The sequence below is a fragment of the Benincasa hispida genome, chromosome 12 (genome assembly GCF_009727055.1).
Source record: "Benincasa hispida cultivar B227 chromosome 12, ASM972705v1, whole genome shotgun sequence".
Lineage (NCBI taxonomy): Eukaryota > Viridiplantae > Streptophyta > Magnoliopsida > Cucurbitales > Cucurbitaceae > Benincasa > Benincasa hispida.
Genome location: NC_052360.1, coordinates 13156177 through 13182047, shown reverse-complemented (window position 1 = coordinate 13182047; position 25871 = coordinate 13156177). Strand labels below are relative to the sequence as shown.

At 34.1% G+C, this 25871-nt stretch overlaps 1 protein-coding gene and 2 long non-coding RNA genes across 3 annotated transcripts; 2 read left to right on the top strand and 1 right to left on the bottom strand.

Moving 5' to 3' along the window:
* The first annotated feature begins 9346 nt into the window (after positions 1-9346).
* On the top strand, positions 9347-23409 carry LOC120092748 (labd-13Z-ene-9,15,16-triol synthase, chloroplastic-like). The gene is made up of 2 exons (XM_039050933.1): positions 9347-10800; positions 22666-23409. The coding sequence occupies exons 1-2, from the start codon at positions 9859-9861 to the stop codon at positions 23302-23304; spliced, it is 1581 nt and encodes a 526-aa protein (XP_038906861.1). The 5' UTR covers positions 9347-9858; the 3' UTR covers positions 23305-23409.
* LOC120092749 lies at positions 19367-22637 on the bottom strand. Its single transcript, XR_005486141.1, has 2 exons — positions 20134-22637; positions 19367-19751 (listed from the first exon to the last, which is right to left on the bottom strand). It is a non-coding gene; the product is annotated as an uncharacterized LOC120092749 (long non-coding RNA).
* A 133-nt stretch (positions 23410-23542) lies between the features above and the next one.
* Positions 23543-25458, top strand: LOC120092750. Its single transcript, XR_005486142.1, has 2 exons — positions 23543-24574; positions 25290-25458. It is a non-coding gene; the product is annotated as an uncharacterized LOC120092750 (long non-coding RNA).
* The last annotated feature ends 413 nt before the right edge of the window (positions 25459-25871 follow it).

Here is a 25871-nt window from a genome sequence, read left to right as displayed (position 1 = left end):
TAAAAATTTCTTGGAGCAACTTCCATGTCCAAAAAATGCTATAGAAGATGACACTTGAAGACGAGCTTCTAATTCTCTAACACGTTGATGAAGTGCTTCATTCTCACTTACAATTTCGTTATTTTCATCCTTCCCATGTTTTGATTTTCGTTTCACTGTATGAAAGTAAGCTGTTGGCGTAACAAAACCACCAACCCCACATGCACGCCCGTGCCTTTCTTGAGTACCCAAAGCTTGTGTTAAGATATCATTAGGAGAGTGATGTTTGTGGCACAATGCATCTGTATTATTCTTTGAGATCTCATCCTACTTTTCATGGTGAAGTAGGTTATAGTTCTCTTATTATGATTTTTGGCGAAGAAAATGGAAGTTGTAAAAGCTGTGGATTTTTCAAATATCTTGTCAAGGTAGAATTTGTTGGGTTTTGGCAAAATATTAGAACTGTAGTTTGTCCCACATCGGTTAAATTGAAGAATGTATAGGCTCCAAGCCTATAAAAGGAGGCTATGTCTCTAGTTTCAAGTCGTCCCAATTAGAAACACTTTAAGCTTAGTGTGCTAACTCTAATTGAATTCATTTTTTATTCTCTAGTTGGAGAGTGAGAAAAAGGTGTGAGTAGCTAAAAGCTTTGAGAGTGTGCTTTTGTAATTGGCATCGCGAGAGAGAGTTGTTCTGTGTGATTATAACAATTTTTCACATAGTGTATTTCTTTCTGATGGGTCGTGGTTTTTCTCCGAGTTGAGAGTCTTTTAATTTCTCTATTATTTTTTCTGCTTATCCCAGTAAAAGTGGGAGATTTTTTCCCAACACAATTATCATATTACACAATATATAACCTACCCATAAAATGTTATGTAGGTATCCATGTGCCTTCACAATTCGATCGTACATATGTTGACATGTTCTCATCCAAGTCATTATGTACATCAACATTCGGCATATCATTGGGTATTCCTTAACAGTGTAATATTGTATCTCCAAGTTCGTCATCATTACATCTATCTTCAAATTCCCTTTGTGGTGGGGTAATCACAATCGTCGTCACTTGGATCCTCAACATAAAATACTTGTCTTACTTGGGTTGCTAGTATAAAAGAATCAGACTTGTGACCTATTTTATTTAAATCAACTAAGACAAAATCGAGCTCATCGATTTTTGATACCACTATTGTTCTCAACCCAATCACATATAAACACAACAACATTAAACGTATGATAATTTAGTTCCCATATCTCTTGTATCACTCCATAAAAAGACATATCTCCAATGATGGAATTTTTATCTTTTGAACTAGACACTTGCATCGTTTTTGCAACTAAACTAACTCCACTATTTTGTACATTTTGATCCTTATCACAAGATTTTGTGAGATAGCGACATCCATTAATTACGTAACTGCCATACATAATCACAAAAGGATGAGAACCATAAGCAATCCACCTCAAGTTATCTGAAACTTCAGTATTTTCCATTTCAAGTTCAGTTGCAACATACCATGAGAATTTCCATTCCAACTCAAGCACTAAAAAGTGTATGTAAAATAATAGGTTGAACATTTTATCTCTAATAGGTTGAACATTTTACCTCTTCTCATAGCCAAGATATAAAAGTTCGATTATGTTCCTCTTGAATCCATTTCTGATTTTTGGACTTATTTCAATGTTGCAATTGCAAAGCCATCATATGTTTTCTTTGAGGTGAACATTGAAACATTGTATAGTTAGATTTATATCATAAAACTAAATGAAAAAATAAAACCAAAATCATTGAAAAACTTACTCTAAATATGGTTGCACATCAATTGTATTTTCCAAAACATACCGATGAGCTTGATATAAAAGTTCTTGTTCAGGTTTGAAAGAAACTTCTTTGGACAATGGTCTACCAATATTTGAATTGTCTAAACAGTCTTGTGAATTATGAGTTCCAACCCGAATAGAATCTACTCCAGACAGGAAATCAGAACAAAATTCAATGGCTTTTTCTACTATATAACTTTCAGCAATACAACCTTTTGGACGATATCTATTTCTCACGGAGTTTTTAATGACTTTCATGAATCTTTCAAAGGAATACATCCATCGTAAATATATAGGCCCATAAAGTTTGACTTCCCTAACTATGTGTACTGTGAGATGCACTATAATTGTGAAAAACGAAGGAGAAAAATATTTCTCCAATAAACATAATATAAGCACAATATCTTCTTCCAACATTTCTAGTTGCTGCACATCTAGGACTTTATTGTATACCGAATTGAAAAATATACACAATCGAGTTATGGCATACCAAACATGTTTTAGTAGCACTGATCTTATCGCAATAGGAAATAATTGTTGTAAGAGCACATGACAATCGTGAGATTTTAAACTATTAAGCTTTAAATCTGTCATCGACATAAGGTTTTTAACATTTGAAGAGTAACCTTCAGGAACCTTTATTCCTGACAATGTCTTTAAAACTCAACATTTTTCTTCCTATTGAAATGTCTTGAATCTGTTTGTTGGCGCTTCAAACAACCAAGTATCAGCTAAACCTATAGATACTCCTAGTGCTGTAAATGCTCGTTTTTCATCTGTGTTTTGACCACAGTCTGAAGCTGAGAAGGAGTACATGTCTCGAGTTTCTTATGCTAGTGCAGTGGAAAGTTTGATGTATGCTATGGTCTGTACTAGGCCTGATCTTGCCTATGTTGTTAGTGTTGTCAGCAGGTTCATGGGTCAACCTGGGAAGAAGCATTGGCAAGCCGTAAAAGAATTTTTCGTTACCTTAGAGGTACATCTGATGTTGGTCTTGTTTATAGGAATTGCACAGAGTGTTTAGTGACCGGTTATTCTGATTCTGACTATGTTGGAGATGTTGACAGTAGGTGGTCTATGACTGGCTATGTGTTCATTCTGGGTGATTCTGTTATTAGTTGGAAGGCAACCTTACAGCCTACAGTTACTTTGTCTACTACTGAAGCAGAGTACATGACCTTGACAGAAGCTGCTAAAGAGGGAATATGGCTGAGGAAGTTAGTTGGTGATCTTGGTTTGCATCATAACCAAGTTATTGTATATTGTGATAGTTTGAGTGCAATATGCCTAGCCAAGGATCAAGTTCATCATGAGAGAACTAAGCACATAGATGTAAGAAATCACTTCTTAAGAGGTGAGCAGAGAGTTAAAGTGATGAAAATTGGTACTGCTGATAACCCTGCTGATATGTTCACCAAACCGGTTCCACAAGGCAAGTTCCAACATTGTTTGGACTTGCTGAATGTTTTGAATTGTTAGTGGTCCCCTTTGTGGGACACTTTGAGGCATGAGGGAGAAGTCCGGGTACGTCTGGCAATATTGATTTATGTTGCATTTTTGGTACATCTATTATCTGGGAGAGAATTCAAGTCAAGGTGGAGATTTGTTGAAATGTCTTGAATCTGTTTGTTGGCGCTTCGAACAACCAAGTATGGGAGTCTCTAACCTTAGAGGCGCCGTTTTTTTATGTAATTTTCTGAAAAACATTCTCTCTAATAATATTGTTCTCCCTCTGCCTGTGGACATAGCTAACACACTGTTAGTGAACCACGTATATCTGTGTGTCGATCTTCTCTATCTCTACGTTCCTTTTTGTGTTCTTTAATTGTTGATTTCGTAACACTTCCTTTGTAAGAGTATAACACATGGAGGAATGAATATTTTTTTGTCACCGCTAACAGGTGCAAGCTCTGGTCAAATTTTAAATGAACTAAATCACGTATAGCATTCAATCCATCCTTACTTTTCCCTGGAATATCAAGAAGCGTGCCTAAGATATTCATGCAAACATTTTTTTCAATGTGCACCACATCTAAAAAATGCCTGATATGAAGATCTTTCAAGTATGGCAGCTGAAAAAAAAGAAGATAACCTGTTCCAACAAATTTTTGAACTTCCTTTCGTGGTTTGTTTTTTTATTGTTCTTCTTTCCTTTAGGAAATTCAAGATCTTTGATTTTTAAATGTATAGCCTCCTCAGACAATGGTTTTGGAATTATACCAAATTCTTTTTTACCGTTAAACAACTTTTTTTTTGTGCCTGTACAGATGATTTTGTGCTAGAAATCTTCGATATCCAAGGTATGTCATTTTTTCCCCATATTTTAATCTTATAGAAAACGTATTGTCTCCACAAATTGGACACGCCTTATACCCTTTCACATAACATCCACTTAGGTTACCATATGCAAGAAAATCGTTGATTGTCCATAACAAAACTGACCATAAGTTGAAAAGTTCTTCTCGATAAGCATCATAACATTCAATACCACTTTATCGTACAAGTTTTAAATCTTCAATCAGTAGTGTTAAGTATGTGCCAATGTCGTCTCCTGGTTGTTTTGGACCCGAAATTAACATTTATAGCATCATGTACTTTCTTTTCATATACAACCATGGTGGAAAATTATAAATAACCATCCTTATAGGCCAACAACTATATTTAGAACTCATTTCACCATGTGGATTTACTCCATTAGCTGACAATGTTGAACGAAGATTCCCAGGTTCAGAACCGAAGTCTGACCATTTAAAGTCTACTAACTTTCAAGCCGGAGAGTCTGCTAGATGTCGTAACTTACCATCTATAATTCTTTTATCAACGTGCCAAGTCAAGTTTTTAGCACAATTAATACTTCTAAAAAAACCTTTTGAATCGTGGAATTGGTAGAAAGTACCATATCACTTTTGAAGGTATTTGTTTTTCCCACATTTTGTTTTCTTCCCTTTTTTCCACCTTGATTCACCACATTCGGGACATTCAATTGCACCTGCATATTCTTTTCTACACAAACAACAATCATTAGGGCATGCATGAATCTTCTCATATTTCATTCCTAGTGCATCTAAAGTTTTCTTGCTTCATACAATGAATTTGGGAGGTCATTGCTAGTGGGCAAAATTTCCTTTAAGGTTTTGAGTAGTTCTAAAAATCTAGTATCACTTCATCCATATCTAACTTTTAAATTATACAATTTGACTAATATAGACAACTTAGTGTATTTTGTGCATCCTTCGTATAATGGTTTTTCATCATCATTAAGCAACTTCTCAAATCCATTCAGATCTCTCAAATATTCCTCGTGAGCAACCTCAACCATTTCTTTTAAATTTCCAACATCAGTCTCTTCATATATATGGGTGTCAAACTTAGAAGATTCTCCACAAAATGATGAGTTTAGAAGTTTTTCCCCATGCCAAAACCAAATTTTATAACTTTCATCCATCCTATTGACATATAAATGATCTCTAATACCCTTGCTACTATGCTTTTCACAATTCCCACATTTCAAACAAGGACAACGAATATAGGAGTTATTTGTATTTGAAAATCCATGTTTTATGAAGTTTTCCACACCCAATTCATAATCTTTGGATAAACTACTCTTCTGCATCCATAATTTATCTATGATTGTAAATCTAGTAAGAAAAGATGATAAACAATGATCAACTTCAAAAAACAAGTTGTGGAAAACAAACAAGTTCTCAATACATACAACTTGACATTTCTGTACAATATTCCCACCTTCAGAAAGTAAGACAAATCAGAGAACCTCAAGCCAAATCAGAGAACAAAGACAAACACATCTAAAAAAATTGAACCCAAGGTGTAATCAAACCTCAAAAAATTGAACCCAAGGTGTGCACATGCTCTAATGTGCTAAACATATATTAATTCCAATAAATAAAAATTGAACCTAAGTTTGGCAAAGCATTACTTAGTTCATAAAACCCTAACAAATTAGACACATTGACATATCTAACTTTGGCAAGCATTTAATTAAAGAAAAGTGGCAAGTTCTGGCAAATTCTCTAAAATTAAAGCCCTAACTTTGGCAAAGCATTGAATTAAAGTAGCAATCCCAACTTTAGCAAGCTCTCTAAAATTCAATCTCATTCAAGAACAATATGAAACAAAGTTTATTATGAGATTCAAGAATATACATGAGAGATTAAACCCTAACTTTAAAAGTTCAAGCCTCAAACCAAAAAAATCAAGCCTTAACTTTGAAAGTTCGTGCCTCAAACCAAGAAAATCAAGCCCTAACTTTGAAACTTCATCCTTCAAACCAAGAAAATCAAGAATTATACCTAATCTAAACAAGATTAAGCCTAATCTAAACAAGAAAATCAAGATTAAGCTTAATCAAACCAAGAAAATCAAGACCTAAACCCAATCTAAACAAGAAAATCAAGATTAAGCCCTAACTTTGAAAGTTCACCTTAAATCTACTTACCTCAATGAATAATCTCTTCAAGATTGATGGAATAACAAAGATACATAAAAGGGAAGTGAAAAACCAAGAAGATTTTGAGTGTATTGCGAATAAAATCGACTAGATCTGCTGGAATTTCTTTTAAATCTATATGATAGCCTTGCAACGCTACTAAAAGAGCGTTGCAACACTGTTGAAGAGCGTGCAATTTTTCCGTCAAAACCCTTAGCGTTGCAACGCTATTGAGATTGTTGCAATGCTGCGTGTGTGAGGTGCGCGCATTTTTCGTTTTTCCGTCAAAATATGTAGCGTTGCAACACTACTCTGTATATTCTACAATTCTTGATGTTTTTAAAACGTCAAGAATCCATTAATTGAACTTCGCATTTTTAAAATGCCAAGTACTGTATTTTCTAGAAAAAATGTATAATCCCACTTTTTAAAATCAATTGTTGACATTTTTTTTCTTTAAAATCACCTATTTTTTGACATTTTTTATAAAAAAGGTCAAGTATTTAAAACTGCAAACATAAAAAAATGTGGTTTTTCTTGTAGTGAAAATGCATGTGGCCCTAATTTGAAAGAAATCAATGAACTATCAACAACATGTCAACAACTATCAACAACATATCAACAACATATCAACAAATATCATTTTAGGAAGAATCGAAATTATTACTGTCAACATTAGAAGAACGATGTCCTACGTTTTCAAAGGCTTGTTATTAGTGAGAAGAGACGAAGAAGCAGGAAGAAGAGATGAAGAAATGAAGAAGAGACGCATCTTTTAAATTTTGGAGCAAAATCGAAGGGAGGAAGAAGAATCGCATGGTCATAATGAAATTGAAGGAAGAACGCTTGATTACTGATTTTGTCTTCCCTGATTTGAAAGGATGGTACGTCTTGAAAATGGGCCAGATCGGGAAGAAGGATGGTTGTCAAAATATGGCTTCTCTTCAAAATGACTAGACCGTGATGTCCATTTTTGTCTTTTCAGACTTCTAAGCCTAAATATGCATTATAAAAAACTATATATTTGCAATTAGTTCTCCCTTGTTATATAAATTCTAATATTTATGGTATAATGACTATCTATGTATGCAACTCTTAATTTAATGCTATGATTTTTTTAAAAAATTTTTTGTATCCACTTCATTTTATAGTATAATTTAAAATTATTTTATATGAAAATATTTCATGTTCTTTAATTTTGTAATTAATTTCTGGTATTTGATATTATTTTATAATAATTATTATTTTTTTAAATTCCTACTTTCACATCAATATTTACACAGATATTTTATAATATTCATCTAAATGTTGCCTTACTTTATAGAAATGATGATTAAAAATGGTCAATTATAATCTAATTCAACCATAATAAAAGTTTCGTTAATGAATTATTACAATTTCTATCAATTTCCATAAAATTTTTCGAAATTTCCATCGATATCGATATTTCCATAAAATGGAGACCTCAATATTTCAAACCTTGAATATAATATTTAAGTTTTAGTATATTTAAATGTGTAAGAGACTTGAATGATAAATTGATATTTTAAAGATTTTGTTTTATGAAGATACTTTAGGATGTATTAGAAACAAAACTTGAGAATTTAGGAACCTATTAGTCAACTTTTTTAAGTTCGTGGATTATATATAGACATAAATCTAGAAATTCGTTGGTTAAATTCTGACCTTATACATCATGGCCTCGACATTAAATATTTCTGGATTTGTCACAGCCTCCTTTTCGTCTTCTTTTGGTTTTAGAAGTCTTTTCACATTGTTTTTATTAATAGAAAATAAAGATTATTGCATACATAAAAAAATAAAATTGAAAACAATATTGATATTGTTAGAGATTTATTAAACAAACAAGGGGAAAAGTGTTATATATATGAGGGACAATTACAAATATATTAATAAAACCTAAAGTATTAACAGATATAGTATAATATAAAAGAATTTGTAGACATAGCAAAACTTATATCCAAATCTTAAAATTTATCAATGATAGAGTTTATCACGGATAGATCTTGCTAGATTTATAATTATGTTAAAATGTTGTTATATACTTCATTATATTATTAACCAAAAATGTTACTTATTGAAATTATCCTTCGTATTTTCTTTAGGCGAAAGAAAACCAAACAACCACCAAATTCAGTTATCCTCACTTTTTCATCATAGATGAAAGGGAGAATATCAGCTAAAAAGACATCTTTTCATAAGAACCATCCTTAAAAGATGCCAAAACTGTATGAGCAATTGTGAGGAGACAATTATCTATATATAATGGTAGATTAGATGATTTTGAAATATATGTACTCAAAAGTAGAAAAAGACGAGAGAAAATGAAGACAACGATAATAAAGAAGAAAAAGAAAAGACAAAATTGGCGAAAACGGCAAATGTTTGGGCGGCTCAAACAAATTTAATAATTATTTTACATTTTTCTAGCCACAAAAACAGTATTGCTCGTATGAAAATATCTATATAAATTATTTGTCGTTTGGTAGGATAGTAGCAGTCCTCACTGTTAGACTTCTTATCCCTTGATAGTTATTGGTATTCGCCTTCAATTTCAGAAAAATTTCTTGAATTGTGGGGTTTGGTTCAGCATGTGGTGTGAGGGTGAATGTGGAGGATAGTTGAGTTTGGGTTCCGAGTGGTAATGGACTTTTCTTTATTGCTAGTGCGTGGGAGAGTTTGCATCCTAAGGTGTTTTGGGCTAGTCTAGTTTGGTCTGAGGTAATATCCCGAGACATTCTTTTTGTGCCTTGTTGACGATGAAGGATAGATTAGGTACTCGGGATTGATTGAGGAGGTGGAATCAGTCGGTTGATGTTGCCTATCTATTTTGTATGGGTAGAGTTGAGTCTCAGAATCATTTGTTTTTTTACTGTGTTTGGAAAGGAGATTTGGGAGGGTGTGGTGCCTCTATTGGATTCGTCTCATCGGGTTCCTGGGTGGGATGTGGAGTTGTGTTGGGTATGTCAGGTGGAGGCTGGTAAGGGTGTGCGAAGTAAGTTATTTTGAGTCTTCTAGTGTGCATCAATTTACTTTATTTGGNTGCATCAATTTACTTTATTTGGTAGGAGAGGAATCGTCGGTTGCATGAGGGCGTTTGAGAATGGCATATACCTTGTTTCAGCTTATTGTCTCTATGGTTCGTGCACGTTCTGCTTCTTGGTGGATTGAACTTTAGGGTTTTCTCTTGCTCCTTTATTTTATTTGCCTTTAGTTTTCTCTTGGACACTTTGTTTTTTATGTGTTCCTCGACTTGTGGGTTTTTTTTCTTCTAATTGGTTTGTTTGTTTTCCTTTTGAGTGTCTTTTTATTATGGTTATGTTTGTTTCATTTGTGCACTGTTTATTTAGGTGGTTTGTTTGCGATGGTGCCTTGATCCCAGCTGTGTGGGATCACTCTTATTATTATATAATTATATTACTTATTAAAAATATATAGAGAGAGAGAGAGAGGAACGTGTACGGGTTTGTTTTATTTTATTTTCTTTTACTTTTAAAGAAAAATATAATAAAGGGTGTTAATAGTGAAATCGTGTCAAGATATTTTCGCTTGAATTATTCATTTGAGAAAGCCTCCCATCAGTAATTGGTATGGCAGTCTCAGCTCCCTTCGTCTTCTCATTTTGGTCCGTAGATTATTCCAACGGAGACAAACAAACTTCAACCGCCGTTCTTTTGATCTTCGTCTTTGTTTTTGCTCTGTTATGGCTCCGACCCAAATTCCGGCGTCCCTCTTTGCCTCCAGGCCCCCGTGGCCTGCCGCTGGTCGGATACCTTCCATTTTTATCCGGAAATCTTCACCACACCTTCGCCGATTTGGCCCAAATCTACGGCCCAATTTTCAAGCTCCGCCTTGGAACCAAGCTCTGCGTCGTTCTCAGCTCCCCTTCCTCTGTCAATGAAGCCCTCCACCACCAAGAAACCGTCTTGGACAACCGAGATTCCACCATCAGCGCTCTTCTTGCCACCTACGGCGGAGCCGATATTCTGTTCAGCCAGGACGAAGGCGATTGGAAAAAGCTGAGAAAAATCTTCACCCGCAAAATGCTTAGCAAATCAAATCTGGATGCGTCCTATTCTTTGCGAAGAAAAGAAGTGAGAAAAGTGATTAAAGGTGCGTTCGAATCGGCCGGAAGCCCAATTAATATCGGCAAACTGGGTTTCTTCGCGACTGTGAAATCGGTTATGGCCATGACGTGGGGCGGCTCTGGGGGGCTGATCGGAATGGATGAGGCTGATTTGGAAGCTAAGTTCAGGGAAGTGGTGGATGAACTGATGATATTGGTTGGAACTCCGAATTTGTCGGATCTTTTTCCGGTGTTGGGTCGGTTTGATTTGCAGGGAATTGCGAGGAAGATGAAGAAGGTGATGAATGTTTTTTATGAGATTCTGAATTCTGCCATTGAAGAACAGAGGAAGATGGGAGGACATGGGGTGGAAAGGAGAGGATTTTTGCAGTGTCTGTTGGAGTTCAAGGACAGCGAGGATAGTTCAGAGTCCATTACTGATAACCAACTTAAGGGCTTGCTTATGGTATGCTTTCTGCATTTTCTTTCTTAATGAATGATCATTTCGTTCCCATTCGAATATGCATCTTTTCACTTGGAATATGCCTTTCTTTTTCTCTCTCTTAAATGATTTGTAAATGCCTTTTAAATGGCAACCACTCAGATTTAGAGAATTAACTAACAATAAATGGATTCTTGATAAGAAAAGTGAAATAAACAAAAAGGAATTACAAAGTCCTCTCATGGTTGGGACGAGGGATAAAGTTGTGAATTCTTGGAGTTTATGATGTAAAGAGTTAATAATGCATATAAAATTGATGTTTTTTAGTAGTGAGATTCACCAATTCTTTGAGCCAAAAAAGAAATGAAGTTGACAACTACACACTTCCCATTCCTACTGGTTGAGCCAAACACCATCTAATGCCTTTTAATAAACATTTAGTTTTTGAAAGTTAAACTCAGTTTCTTACCACCTCTAATCATAGTTTTCTAACTGAACTTATAATTTTAATCCAAATTTATAAAACAATAAAGGAAAATTTTCAAAAATAGAAAAATAAGGGAAATTAATTATGCAAAATAACAAATTCTAATCTTCTTTGATAAAGGATGAAAGAGGCTGATAGAAGTCTATCATTGATAGAGGTTGACAGAAGTCTAAATAGTGTCTATCAGTAATGAAAATTGATAAAAATTTATCATTGATACTGTAGCAACATAAACTGATGATAGACATTAATAAGAAGTCTATTAGTGTCTATCAGTGTTTTTTTTTTTATGCTATTTCTATAAATAGTTTGACATTTTTCTATTTGTGAAAATTTTCCAAACACTAACGTATTTTAAAAAATAATATTTTTTTCTAGTTTTTAAAACTTGACATGGAATTTTTAATATACTCCTAAGATATAACAAAACAAACAAATCATGGGTAGAGAAAGTGCTTAAGCTTAATTTTTGAAAACACAAAAAACTAAAAACTAAGCCCTTGTTTGATAATCATTTGGTTTTTTATTTTGTTTTTGAAAATTAAGTCTATTTTATCCACATTGTTAACAATGATTTGCATTTTTCTTAAGTACAATGGTTGAATTCTTAACTAACTTCTAAAAACAAAAACAACTTTTTTTAGTTCTCAAAATTCGACTTGGTTTTTTAAACCATCAAGTAAAAAGTAGATAACAAATGAAGAAATTTGGAGGTGAAAGTAGCATCCATAGGTTTAATTTTTAAAAAAATAATAAACAAAATTATTACCAAATGAGGCTTAAGATTTCGTTTGGTAACTATTTAGTTTTTGAAAATTATGCATGTTTTCTCATAATTTTTTACTCATGGTTTTTTTATTTCCTACACAAGTATTTGAATTCATAGCCAATTTCTAAAAAAAAAAAATTAAAAACTACTTTTTTTAGTTTTCAAAATGTGACTTGGGTTTTTAAAGCACTCCCAAAATATTGACAATAGAGAAACGAGTATATGAAAGTGGTGTTTATGGGCTTAATTTTTAAAAAATGAAAAATAAAATTTAAATGGTTAGCAAACGAAATCTAAATTATTATCAAACGTGGTCTAACTTATGTAAACTACAAGAAAGGAAAGAGCTAATTAGGAGAATTATAGCTCATACATAATTGAAATAAATATAATTTACATTAACACCCCTCTCAAACTCAAGCTGGTAGAGTGGTGGCCAACTTTGGTTTTTGAAGTAACTGAGTGAAACGACCAGGTGACAAATCTTTAATGAAAATAGCAGCTGGTTGTTCTGTAGTGGCAATGGATCATAAGAGGAGAGTGTTGTTCAAAATATTATGACGAACAAAGTTACAGTCATTTTCAATATGCTCAGTATGTTCATGGAATACATCATTGGAAACAATCTGGATGTCAATATGGTTGTCATAGTGAAGTATAGTAGTAGACTGTTAAGGAACACCCATATCAGCAAGAAGCCAATAAAGACACAATAACTCAGAAGTAGCATTAAGAAGTGCACGATATTAAAATTCTATACTAGTACGTGAAACAATAGTCTGTTAAATAAGGAAATCGCCTAAGTAGAAACAATAACTCGAGGTAGAATGAAGATCAATAATATTATCAACCCAGTCAACATCAGAATAACCAGATAACATCAAAGATGATTGAGACAAAAACAAAAGTCCATGACCAAGAGTACTTTTGATATACCGAAAAATGTGAAGTAAAACGGTAAAGTGTATAGTCTGAGGAGTAGTCATGAAATGTCTAACAACATGAACAATATAAGATATATGGGTGAGTGATAGTCAAACAAATAAGACTGCTTACAAAATGTTGGTATAGGATGACATCATTGAGAGGCACACCCCTTGAAAAGAGTAGCAAATATTTGGATCCAGAGGTGTTAATGATTTGTTAAAGTTAGTAATCCCAAATCAGGCTAGAAAATTAGAGGCATATTTTACTTGAGACAAATAACACCCATCAGAGAAAGAGGAGATCTCAGGACCAAGAAAATAAATGAATGGTCCCAAATCTTTCATTTTAAAGTATTTTTAAGGTAACAATGTAAATCAAACATGGCATGGGGGTCGGTCATCACTTCTAAATCATGTCATCAATATTAAGAGAAGAAAAAAAAAACACTCTAAGGAGTTAAACATGTAAGCTGTATCTTGGGGGTTGGAAGTAAAGTATAGTTGAGTTATGGTGAAACTAAACATCACAAACTTATGAGCTTTCTTCAGATCGCATAAGACTCGATGCAGAAGACAAACTTTCTAGCAATGGATGAGAAGTACCAGGTGGTAGTTTCATATACATCTCCTTCAATAGTGTGTCAATAAGAAATACATTTTTAAATGTCCATCTGAAAAAGGGGTACTATTTGACAGTTGTAATAGCTAAGAAACTACAAACACGTGTCATTTGAGGGACTAGAGCAAATGTCTCTTCATAATCAATATCATATATCCGTGAATAACTTTTTACAACAATACGAACCTTATAACGTTCGATAAAACCATCAGAATGAGTTTTAATTTAATAAATCCACTTACAGGCAATAGGTCTTTTTCCAAGAGGTAGATCCACATAATCCCATGTAATAGTCTTTTTTAAAATCTGAAGTTCCTCATTTTATTGTTTGCTGCTAAGATGGTCAGGATTGGTCTGAAGGTTCAATCAAAGACATGGTAGTGGAAAAAACATTATAGTCTTGGAGATGATGAGGATGTTTTTTTTTTTTTTTTTACCCGAGTGGAGCGATTGGCTGAGGGGATAGAAGCAAGTCTAGATTCAGCAAACTGGGAGAGCAAATATAAAAGTCTGGTGATCAAGCTCAATGAGATGTAGAGGGTCAGGAGATAGGGGTAGAACATTAGGAATCAATAGCGAGGGGATAAAAGGTTCAATCAAAGACATGGTAATGGAAAAAAGATGATAGTCTTGGAGATGATAAGGAGGTTTTCTTTACCCGAGTGGAATGTCTGGCTGAAGGGATAGAAGCAAGCTTAGATTCAGCAATAGAGACATGTGTCAGATTTGGGAGAGCAAATATAGAAGCAGAGTGATCAAGCTCAAGGAGATGCAGTGAGTCAAGAGATGAGGGTAGAACATAAAAAATCAATGGCAAGTTTAGGAAATCAAACCCAGGTACCAGGTGATCAGGCTCAGGGACTGATGGAGGGCCAGACAAGGGAAACAAGCTAGAGAGAGATCAATAAAAAAGGTTGGGAACTAGTGAGAGAAGTGTGGAAGGAGGAAAGACTGAAAAACATACTATGTTCGCAAAAGGTAACATGGCGAGAGATGCGTAATTGTTTCGAGATAGGATTCCAACAACGAAAGCCCGAGTTTAGTTTCATAGCCTAAAAAACAGTATAGGCCAGCATGTGGTTCAATTTTAGTATGTTCATAAGGTTAAAGGGGGACAAAACAAACACAACCAAAACTTCAAGAAAATTGAGTTTGGAATACATTGGAAAAATCAATATAAACTTGAGTTAAGGTTGTCCGACGAAATTTATCGCCTAATTTTGAACCAAATAAATAATCGTTTCTACCAAATATGTAGTAGTAGTAGCACGGGTGTGAAGAAAATCTAAAACAGAGATCTCCATGAGCAGCGGAAGTGGATCGTTCTAAATCCCATTCAGAATAAACACAACAATTACAGTCTTAAACGGAAACGAACAGATTATGCATAAATCGAAATTACAACATGCTACAAGAAAATACAAGGAATAGAGTATGTGTACTTTTGAAGAATTATTCTTCAAGTACCCTCAATCAGTTTTCAATGTGTCCAAAATAGCACTCGAACGTAGCGAACAGAATACAACCTCCACAAACGTCTGAATGCACCTCGAACCCAATCGAGTCCAACTCGATCCTCGAACTGATTTAGAAGACCACCACAAGTGTTCCTTGTTATTCTCAGTGTGAGAATCCAGAAATTGTGGGCTCTGTATGATCTTTGATTGAGGAAGACAGGAGGTATATGATGGAGTAGACGATCGAGTAAGTGGAAGATGGAGACTGTCTATCACACAGACGATGTACTCGATCGTTTAGAAGATGAAGCCTATCGTATAGACTTTTGCTACTCGACCGTGTAGCAACAATCAATGAGTAACTACCGTATAGTCAACTCTTAACTCGATCGTTTATGCTCACTTAGTAAAAACTCTTTTTACTTGATAGCCTTTTCCGTGAGAATTTCCCGAATGAATCAACTTCTAATTTTGGAAAACAATTTTCCTTTTAATCTCACGGTTACCATAAAACTTCCAATAACCTCCCACTCAAAACGATTATTAGAGAAAAATAATTAATTATCATATAATTAATATATTATAAATATATATGATAACCAACTTATCATATTATATTTATAACCTATAGTTTTAATATTTTATCATATGAAACATATAAACTATAGTTCTTTTTCTATTTTATAGTATTTAATATAAATCATATTTATATTAATTCCTCCAGTTAATGTATCTAATACATCATATCAATTATATCACATATAATTGAATTTCCTCGTGTTAATTTGAACACTTCAAATCAACCCGAAATCTGATTATCAACTTGAATCCATTGAGCTACCAAGGGGATCTCATGGACCTATAGCTTGAAGCTCTAATGGTACATGAATAACTAACTAAACTCTTTAGTCACGAGATCCACCGTCCGTTAACTATTGGTCACTCCACTAAAGACCGACAGCTGCTTCGCACTACAGATATAATTCTGTATCCATATGACCAATCAACATTGCGATAACCCTTCACAAATCGCTTGTAAGTACAATTAGACTATTTTACCGTTTTGCACCTGTAGTTACATCTAACTCCTTAAGTACCACTGATTTCTCTAATGAACAATAGTCATAGTCATGTTATGACTGAGTCGTCTCTTCCAAAGAGAGGTGTGGCCACTATGTTCAAGACCTGGAATCAGCCCTTAAGGGAGCAATTTATCTACTTATCCCTGCTTCTAAGAAGGAGTGAATTTCATCTTGTGTAGCTGAGTTCCCAACTCCCCAATCAGACAAATCCCAAAAAGGTAGGCTTGTTGAGTTGGCAATCTGGCCACTTTCACCCATACTAATCAAAGGACCGCCCTCATAGGCAGGAGTTTCCAACTCATACAGGATTAAGGTCATGTCACCTATGGTCATTTTAGTGAAATGTAAGTCTCAATTATCAACGACAATATATAAAGAGACTAATCATCTCGTGGTCCGGTCTTATACAAGCTCTTTATATAGGATACCCCCGCTTGCATGTCTCCACATGAATGGTCAGGATCAGACCATCTGTAGCACTTTACAACACTTGTAACATCTACAAAGCGGGTCATATTCATAGTGTCACCAAGATAAGGTACCACTCCTTTATCCTTATACCACAGACATTTAAGTTATTACTTAAGGCATGATTCACTTGTATGTCTCACATACATACTTAAGTTACATGAAATAACCATGGATCTTAGTTTATTGGATTTGAGTAAATGTAAATAAAATAACAATTATTTTATTAATAACAATGTGTGTACAAAATGTTTACAAACTACGAGACTACCGGGAGAATTAGGACACCAATCCTAATAGGGTGGATCTTAAAGAACCGAAGAAGTTCTCTATTATACTGCTTATAGTCCAAAGTAACCAAAGAACAGGGGTTTTGAGATTGATCTGGTTCGCAAGAAAGTAAATTGCATGAAAATAAAAGAAAGTGATAAAATTCGATTATTAAACTATCTAGCTTAGGCATCTGAATCAATTCCTCAATTGCAACTTAATCGTAGTCTTGAGGTTGATACCTTAAATCTCGTGCCTCCTGTAGTTTGTAATTGTAATGTACAAATGATTTATTTATTTAATAAAATATAAGATATTTTATTCATTTAGTAGCATTAACCTACAAAACAAATAAACTAAGATCCAAGAATATCTTTTGTAGCTTAAACATGTATGTAGAAAAATATAGGGGGATCATATTTAAGTGATAACCTAAATAGTCTATAGTAGATGGATAAGACTGGATACCTTATCCTTGTGACACTACGAATACGACCCGCTTTGTAGATGTTACAATTGTTGTAAAGTGCTACAAATGATCTGATCCCGATCATTCATGTGGAGACATGTGAGTGGGGATATTCTATACAAAAGGGTTTGTATAAGACTGGACCATAAAATGAATAGTCTCTTTATATAACATCATTAATAATAGAGACTTACATTTCACCAGGATAATCATAGGTGACATGACCTGAATTCTGAATGAGTTGTAAACTTGTACCTATGAAGGTGGTCCTTTGATTTATATGAGTGAGAGTGGCCAGATCACTAACTTAATAAACTTACCATTTTGGGGATTCGTCTGATTGGGGAGTTGGGAACACAACTACATAAAATGAATTCACTTCTTCCCTAATGTAGGGTAAGTAGATAAATTGCTCCCTGCTTCTAGGGTTTGAACAATATGGTGTTACACCCTCCCTTGGTCCGAGAGGGATTTGGTAATAGTTACTTATTGTTCATTAAAGGGATCAGTTGTATTTAAGAAGTTAGATGTAACTATAGGGGCAAAATAATTTTGACCTTGTTGTATTTACGAATAATTTGTGAAGGGTCATCGTGCTGTTGACTGGTTATATCCAATTGATATAGAAATATATATGTAGTGCGAATAGTGCAGCTGTCAATCTTTAGTGGAGTGATCGACAGTTAGTGGACATTTAGTAATTTAATAAAGGAGTTTAATTAATTATTTAAGTACCATTGGAGCTTCATTCTACAAGTCCATAAGGTCCCCTCGTTAGCTCAACTAGGATAATTGAGAATCAAAATTAATTTTTGGTTAATTTGAATTGTTCAAATTAATTGAGAGAATTAATTATATTGATATAATTAATTCAAATTAATTATATACTATATAATTAATATAATGTATTTGATACATTATAAAATAAAGTTTATTTGAGAGGAACTAAATATTTGAATATGATTCAAATATTAATTATGTGAAATGGATTCATATAATTAAATTTAGTATAAATTTGATTTATATTAAATACCATGATTAATTTAGAGATTTTGTAAACTATAGGTTATATTATATATAATATAATATAAACCATTGATTACAAATGTTATATTACATATGATATTTAATATAATGTATATTATATGATAAGTTGGTTATCATATAATTACATTATAATATTATTAAATTAAAAATGTTTTATTTAATTTCAAACTAAAACTGGAGGGAGTTATGTAACTCCCTCCACATATCTCTCTTAAAAATGATAGTAGAATGTGGAATGGTTAGGAGATTTTGTGTTTTTCAAATTAACACGGAACATTTTTGGCTTCTCCTAAGAATTTTCTCTACAGTAAAAACTTGTTCTATCCCACGCTTTCAAAAATTAACACAAAGCCCAGAAAACTCTTGTGAAAGGAGAATGCCTTGGTAATTTTGTGGTGGTGGCCATCTTGGATTGCTAGTTTTTTGAATTTTCATGACCGATCGAGGAGGAGATTTGTGAAGAAGTTATTCTTTAAGGATAAGTCAAATTCTAACTCTTTCCTAATTCTTTTCAATTTGCATTCTGTAAAATTTATGTAATTTGCATAATTGTTGTCCTGTAAAATTTATTCTATGAAAATTGGGAATTGAGACCGATAATAGACCTCACGGTTCCTTCATATAGGTCCATAGGTTAATTCTTATATCATTTAACCTTAGCCAACTCACCTAGAAAAGCTACGTGAGAGTCCAAATTATCTAATTAGCCAATTAAACTAGATGAAAAACATTCTAACTGATTTAACTAACCACATTACGAATTAGAATTACGTTAAGGTAAATAACAACTAGGAAAAGCCTTAATCAATATTCAACATAATTCTTCCAACGTTGATTAGTACAATGCTTACTATTATCGATTCACAAGTTAACCTAACCTTTTGTTACTTTAGATTGCATCATAATCATATGTCATGTATTGCAATTCAATGCCTAGCTAATGATCATACAACCTCAAAGCAGAAATGTAATCATAAGCATTCGAAGACTGAAAAAGAATCCAAAGACAAATCAATGGAATTTTAGATAATGATCAAAATCTCACAAGCTATAATATTTAACCTAGGCAGCTGAAGTTGTTTAGATAATAATCGGGATGGTGTCGTAGTGGTAGTCTATAGAGCCACGATGTTGACAGAAACAACATGCATTCAAACTTTGAAGCGTTGCAGCGTTGCCTTAGGTAGCACTGCAGCGCTGTGTGCTTTGCATGAAATTGAGGCATTCTCCCTTTTCAGGGTTGAGCATGGCTCCATGCATGTAGAGGGAAAACCGTCATTTGCAGCTCTTCCTTCCCGATTGGTGCAATTAAGCTCCTTATCGCCTGTTTTAGCTCCATTTCGTCACTAATACCCGACTCTACCTCTAAGATGCCCAAAACCTATAAAATCATCAAATAAACATGTAAAATTTAGGAACAACCCTGAATTAAGTGGAGCAAGTAAAATTTAGGAACAACCCTAAATGAAGCGGAGCAAGATAACACATTTTCGGTGTTATCAAAGGCAGAATGACTTTTCAAAAAAAAATATCTAAGTAAAACGTGAATGGTCATCAATAAACAAAATGAAATAACAAAATCATTGATAGTAGAAGTGGGGGCACACATCTCCAGATAACATAATGAACTAAGTCAAAAGGTGTATCACATAAAGAGGATGAATGAAGGAAAGACAAAGTTATTGTCTGCAAGTTTAAAATTTAAACAATCAAATGAGAAAATTTTGGAACATTGTTTAAATTGTTAGTTCGTATTAACTTACGAAGATTCTCAAACGAAGCATGAACAAGACGCAGATGTCATTGATGGATGGTAGAGTCATCGAAGATGCAAAAATAGATGAAGAACCAAAGAGTTGACAGATGTGTGCTTAAATAATTGTCCCACTTTGTGGCCCCTACCAACTATCTATCCTGTTTTTAGGTCTTGAATATGATACCATTAGGAGAAAAACAAACAGTTAGGGAAAGGTTACATAATTGGCCAACAAAAGCGAGATTGAAATTAAGATTAGGGACATGTTATGTATAAGGAAAATTGAAGGTGGGTGTGATAAAAATACCAAGATAAACAATTGACATACAATTTTCATTAGCAACATGAATATAGGGAAGTGATGAGGTAGGAGTGAGGATGCTAGAAGCAAGATATTAGAAGGCATATAATTACAACAAGCAATGTCAAAAAGTCAAGAATTACCTAATGTAATCGCAAGGGTAGATGAATGTAATGAGATTACTTGGTTTAATGAATATTGAAGATTACTGAATGAGAACTGAGGAAGAAAAAAAGTCATTAGTAGAGAAGGTAGCAACAACAACAGAGAAGGAACCGACTATAGAAAAGTCCCTTGTTGTGGTGGATCTACTGAGAGGAGGAGGCATTGAATAGGACAAATGTCCAAAATATGACCTCTTTTGTGACAATATTTATATTCAATTATAGAACAATCAATAAATTTATGACCTTTTAATTGGAAATATGTGTAGAGAAGAGACTGGTAGATTTTTTACATCAGAAACAGTGAATAAATAGCTGAATCAAATAAATAAGTGAACCAAACTAAACTGAATCGATATGAACCAAATTGAACTGGTTTGACTAAGCCAGATTGAACCTGTTTGAATGAACTACGCCGGTTTGACCATCTTAAATATGGCAAATGAAATCGTGATGCTTATATCAGACAAAATTGAGACCCCTGCATATAACTGAGCGTTTGGTAGGCAGTAGATCTGAAAACACAAATAGCTCCACGAAAAGAGACCCATAGCATGAATGGCAGAACTAAAAATACGAATGGAATAAATACCCACGAACTTAGCAGGTCATCGACAAGGTAGTGCGATCTAGATAAGACTCGGAGTAGATCCAGAAGTCACTAACAGAGCTAGAGTAGGACAGACGTTGGCCACAAAAGGACTCAGAGTAGATATGGTGCTAGAGTAGAAGAAATTCAGAGTAGATATGCAGCAGATTCAGAGTAGATCTAGAACCCACGAACGCAGAACTAAGCAAAACCACGAACGACAACCACGAAAGAATTTGAGGAAACCCAAACATGACAGCCACAAACAAATAGTCACATGAACTGATCTAAACAGTCACACAACGGTGGAGTTTTTGTATGGATGATCCAAATTAGGAGAAAATGAGATTTGTTTTGCTTTTTGAAAATAAGGTTTTTTTTACCTTTTGCTAACGCCAAATTCAGGTGGAATTACTAAAATGAAACCCTCGTGCGCACACAGAATGACCTTTCTCGCTCTTCGCTCTCGATCTCCCTTTATCTTCTCTATCTTGCTTCCTTTCACCTTTCACCGTTGTCCTATCTCCTTTTTTTTCTCATGATTGCTTTCCTCTATCTCACTCGATCTCGTTGTCCTATCTCCATTCTTGCTCATCTCGCTCTTTGACACTCAATCTCGTTTTGTAACACAAACTGAAACGTGGGATAGAAGAAAAAGACTCGAGTAGACTCGCCGGATTTGATTTGGTCGCTTGTTGGAGAACAAGAGGAAGAAAAAGAGAACAAAAGAAGAACAACAAAAGAAATAAAGAATTTGAAAGAACCGCCCAATTGATCCCTGGAGAATAAGAGGAAGAAGAAGAGAAGAAAACAAGAAAAAAAGAAAGAAAAAATTTAAAGGAAGTGCAAGTCCGTAACTTCACTCATCCACGATGTTAGCAGAAGGTCAATTACTAATATTTTTAAAAAGTGGGCTACCTATTCAATTTTATTCACAACGGTGACCACAAATGAATAACCGCAGTTAGATCTGAGTGAACTACGAACAAGTGAGTGGTTGCAAACCTAAGTGACTGCAACATTTTTGAGTGACTACCACGATTTTAGGAAAAGGCCACTATGCAACACCATAATATATGGGCTCTGATATCATGTTGATGTGTTAATCTTAAATTGAATAATCAGTATATCTTTATAAAGGTGAATGGAAGACTATCACAAAGAATACGAGGAATATGTTAATTAGGAGAATTACCGCTTATACATAATTGAAATAAACATAATTTACCTAAACTCTTTTTAAAAATCATTTATTTGGATAAATTAAAGCATACAAATCCTTAAGCAATTTTGTGTCTAGAGCACAAGAATTTCCAAAAAAAAAAGATGTATTGAGATGAAAATAGATGGTGAGGGAGGTTTTTTCTTTCTAATTGCTATCAAATTGCATTTTACTCTTTTGGATTGAATTTATATTTTATATAATGCGCCTTTATGCCTACGAACATTTCTCTTTGTACTAGTTTTGTTTGATTTTGAAAATAGGACATCATCATTGGAGGAACAGACACGACAGCTACTACGATCGAATGGGCAATAGCAGAGCTGATGCAACAACCAAACACAATGAAGAAAGTCGTAGAAGAATTAACAAAAGTTGTGGGATTAAACCAAATGGTAGAAGATTTTCACTTATCTAAATTACACTATTTAGATGCAGTGGTTAAAGAGACACTTCGTTTACACCCACCCTTATCTCTTTTAGTGCCACGTACAGCTACCCAAACAATCATCCTTGGAGGGTACACTATCCCAAAGAACTCAGCTATCTACTTTAACATTTGGGCCATCCAAAGAGACCCTAAAGTTTGGGACAACCCGTTAAACTTTTGGCCTGAGAGATTCTTGAATGAATTTACTAGAAACGCTTATGATTTCACTGGCAATAACATAAAGTTTTGTCCATTTGGGTCAGGTAAAAAGGTATGTGCAGGGATTCCTTTAGCTGAGAGGTTGTTGGTTTTAATATTAGCATCATTGTTGCATGCTTTTGAGTGGGAATTGCCTGAAGGTTCAAAGCTTGATTCGGAAGAGACGTTTGGAATTGTCACCAGGAAGTTGAACCCCTTGGTTGCTATTCCTATACCAAGGCTTTCCAACTTGGAGCTTTATAATATAATGTAGATTTGTACTAAATAATTTCGAATATGGCTACATTTTACTAGTCAAATCAAGGAATATTATCTATGTTTGAAATATAATGAATGAGGTAAATTAAGTTTTGTTTTTTTTGTTTTTTTTTTTTTATTGCATGCTAAGATGAGAATAATGTTGCAAATAAAATATTTATTCTCTAGTTCCTTAAAATCGGAAGTTTAAATCTCCAAGAATCATGCCCAGGAAAAAGGATTGAAAATTGTACCTTTTTACCCCAAGTAAAGAGGATCTGAATGTTTTGACCATGTCCTCTTTCACTGTCCCTTGTGCTTTCTACATTTGGTGTCTAGTATCTGACTACCCACTCGTCTTTGATGATTTTTTATCTAAGCTTTGTCGACAGGTGGATCCAGTTCTCACCTCTATTTTCTCTTGTGATGAATTGGAAATTTTGGCTGTCGTTTGTTGGGCGATTTGGTATGACCCAAACAAGGTAATTCATGGTGCCTCCATTGATGATGTTGTAAATTGTGTCTGCTGGATTTAAAGTTATTTGTATGAGATTTCCTAAATGAGTAGCTCAAATTATAGAATTTATTTTATTTTACTTTTGGTATTTGAAACCAAAATCTGAGATAGTGGGAGAAGATAATTAATTTGGATTGATTTTATAAAAGATTTGAAGGAATTTAAATATGGATTGAGTTTCAGTTTAATCAAGAGGATTTGAGAATATGGGGTTTAATTTAAGAAATGTGAATAATTAGTATGGAGATTTAAAATTTAGATTTTATTTGAATTTAAGTTGATAGATTTAATTTTTGGGAGAAAACTAAATAAAAGTGTGCTGAGGTGAGAGATTTGGGATTGATATGATTGAAAGGATGAAGTATATATATATATATATATATTTATTTTATGAAGGAAGAGGAAAAGAAATATATGTGTATATATCAAGTACTCCTTCAGACGCGTGCAGAAAATTTTTTTTAAAAAAAAAGAAAAAAGAAAAAGATTTTCCCTCTTCTCCTTCACGTGCTCAGCCCAGTGGAGAACCCCCTCCATCTTCTTCTTCACGTTTAACCAACCATAGTCGCCAGCCCTCACCGCGCCGCCCTTCCTCCGGTCCACCACCGACCGTCAGGGACCTACGCACACGAACCCACCGACGACCGCCGCTTGCCCAACGCACCAGATCGCACTTCCCTCTGCAGCCAATCGGTCGTTCCGCCACTTTTCTACCCACGTCGTCGTTCTGATCGACGCTCAACCTCGGATTTCGCCGGATTCGATTTTGGTAGGTGATTGGTTGTTGTTATTATGATTTGTATGTCAATCAAAGTTCTATTTTGGGTGTTTGGGGTTGTTTTGGATTGAATTTGGAGTTAAGCATATTTTTGGTTTGTATCAAGAGTTTGATTCAAGATTATTCCGTTCTAAGAAGAAGATAACTTTGTTAATAAGTATGATGCAAGTGATTTTCTACTGGAACTCCCTTTGAGTTGGAGGGAGTTGGACACTCAAATTAAATGAAAATGTTATCTAGATGGTACCATAAAAGTATGCAATTTGCTGACAAATTGACTTATTAAGCTATGTAATTTTTAAGCCACGTTATGAATATATTAGAAAGCCATGAACTATGACTTATGTCAGCCTCTTTGACGGTTGTGTGCATGCTAGGCTAAAGGGTAGCTGGGTAGCTATTAACTCACCTATTGGGTTGTGTACATCTTATGTTAGTGAGCCTTCGGATTCACTACTTATGATTATTCGGTGTCCCTATGTGATCATTACTATTTCTATGATTTATGTTACTACGGGTTCACACCCATGACTATCTTGGTGTTCTACGAGAGCAATACCTATGTCATGATATGTTATGCTATGCTATATTATGTACATCATGCCATCGTTAGGCTAGGTTAACAGATCACCCAAACGACTCCAATAGAGAGTCACTTATTGAATATTTTTATATTCATCATTTCTTAATTTATGTTTTTTTTCAGGAAGGGTGGGAATAGATTGGCGAGTGAGGAAAGGGCCCGTGACTATGCCATAAGGGGACAGAACAAATCGCTTTCGCTTAGGCTATGTTTTTTTTTAAAGTTATTTGAAAATTTTAATATTGAACATAAAATTTTATTTTATTATTTTGATTAATTTCTTTGCAAACAATTTTAGGAACTTGAAACAAAGGTTTAACTTATTTGTTATTTATTTATTTTCTAGTTTGTTTTGGAAAAACTGTCTTTATTGTTTTAATAAATTTTATGGTCAAAGTATTTGGGTTTTAAATGTATATTATGAGAAACTACCCTTGTAAGAGTACTTGAGTACTTGAAAGGTAAGGGTCGTTACGGTTGGTATCTGAGTCTAAGTTTTAGGTTTTGTAGATTAACTTACAATGTAAGTCTTGGTTATGTATACCTTATGGCTATTTACGAATCCTTCGTCCTCGCTAGGTATGTTTGGAGTTAAGGTGTCCTAAAAATTGTATTTGCGTAACCTACCTATTTTCTTTAAGGATGATATTAGATTGTTTACTTTGACTGAGAAATTAAATGAGGTTGATTGTAAATGGTAGAAAA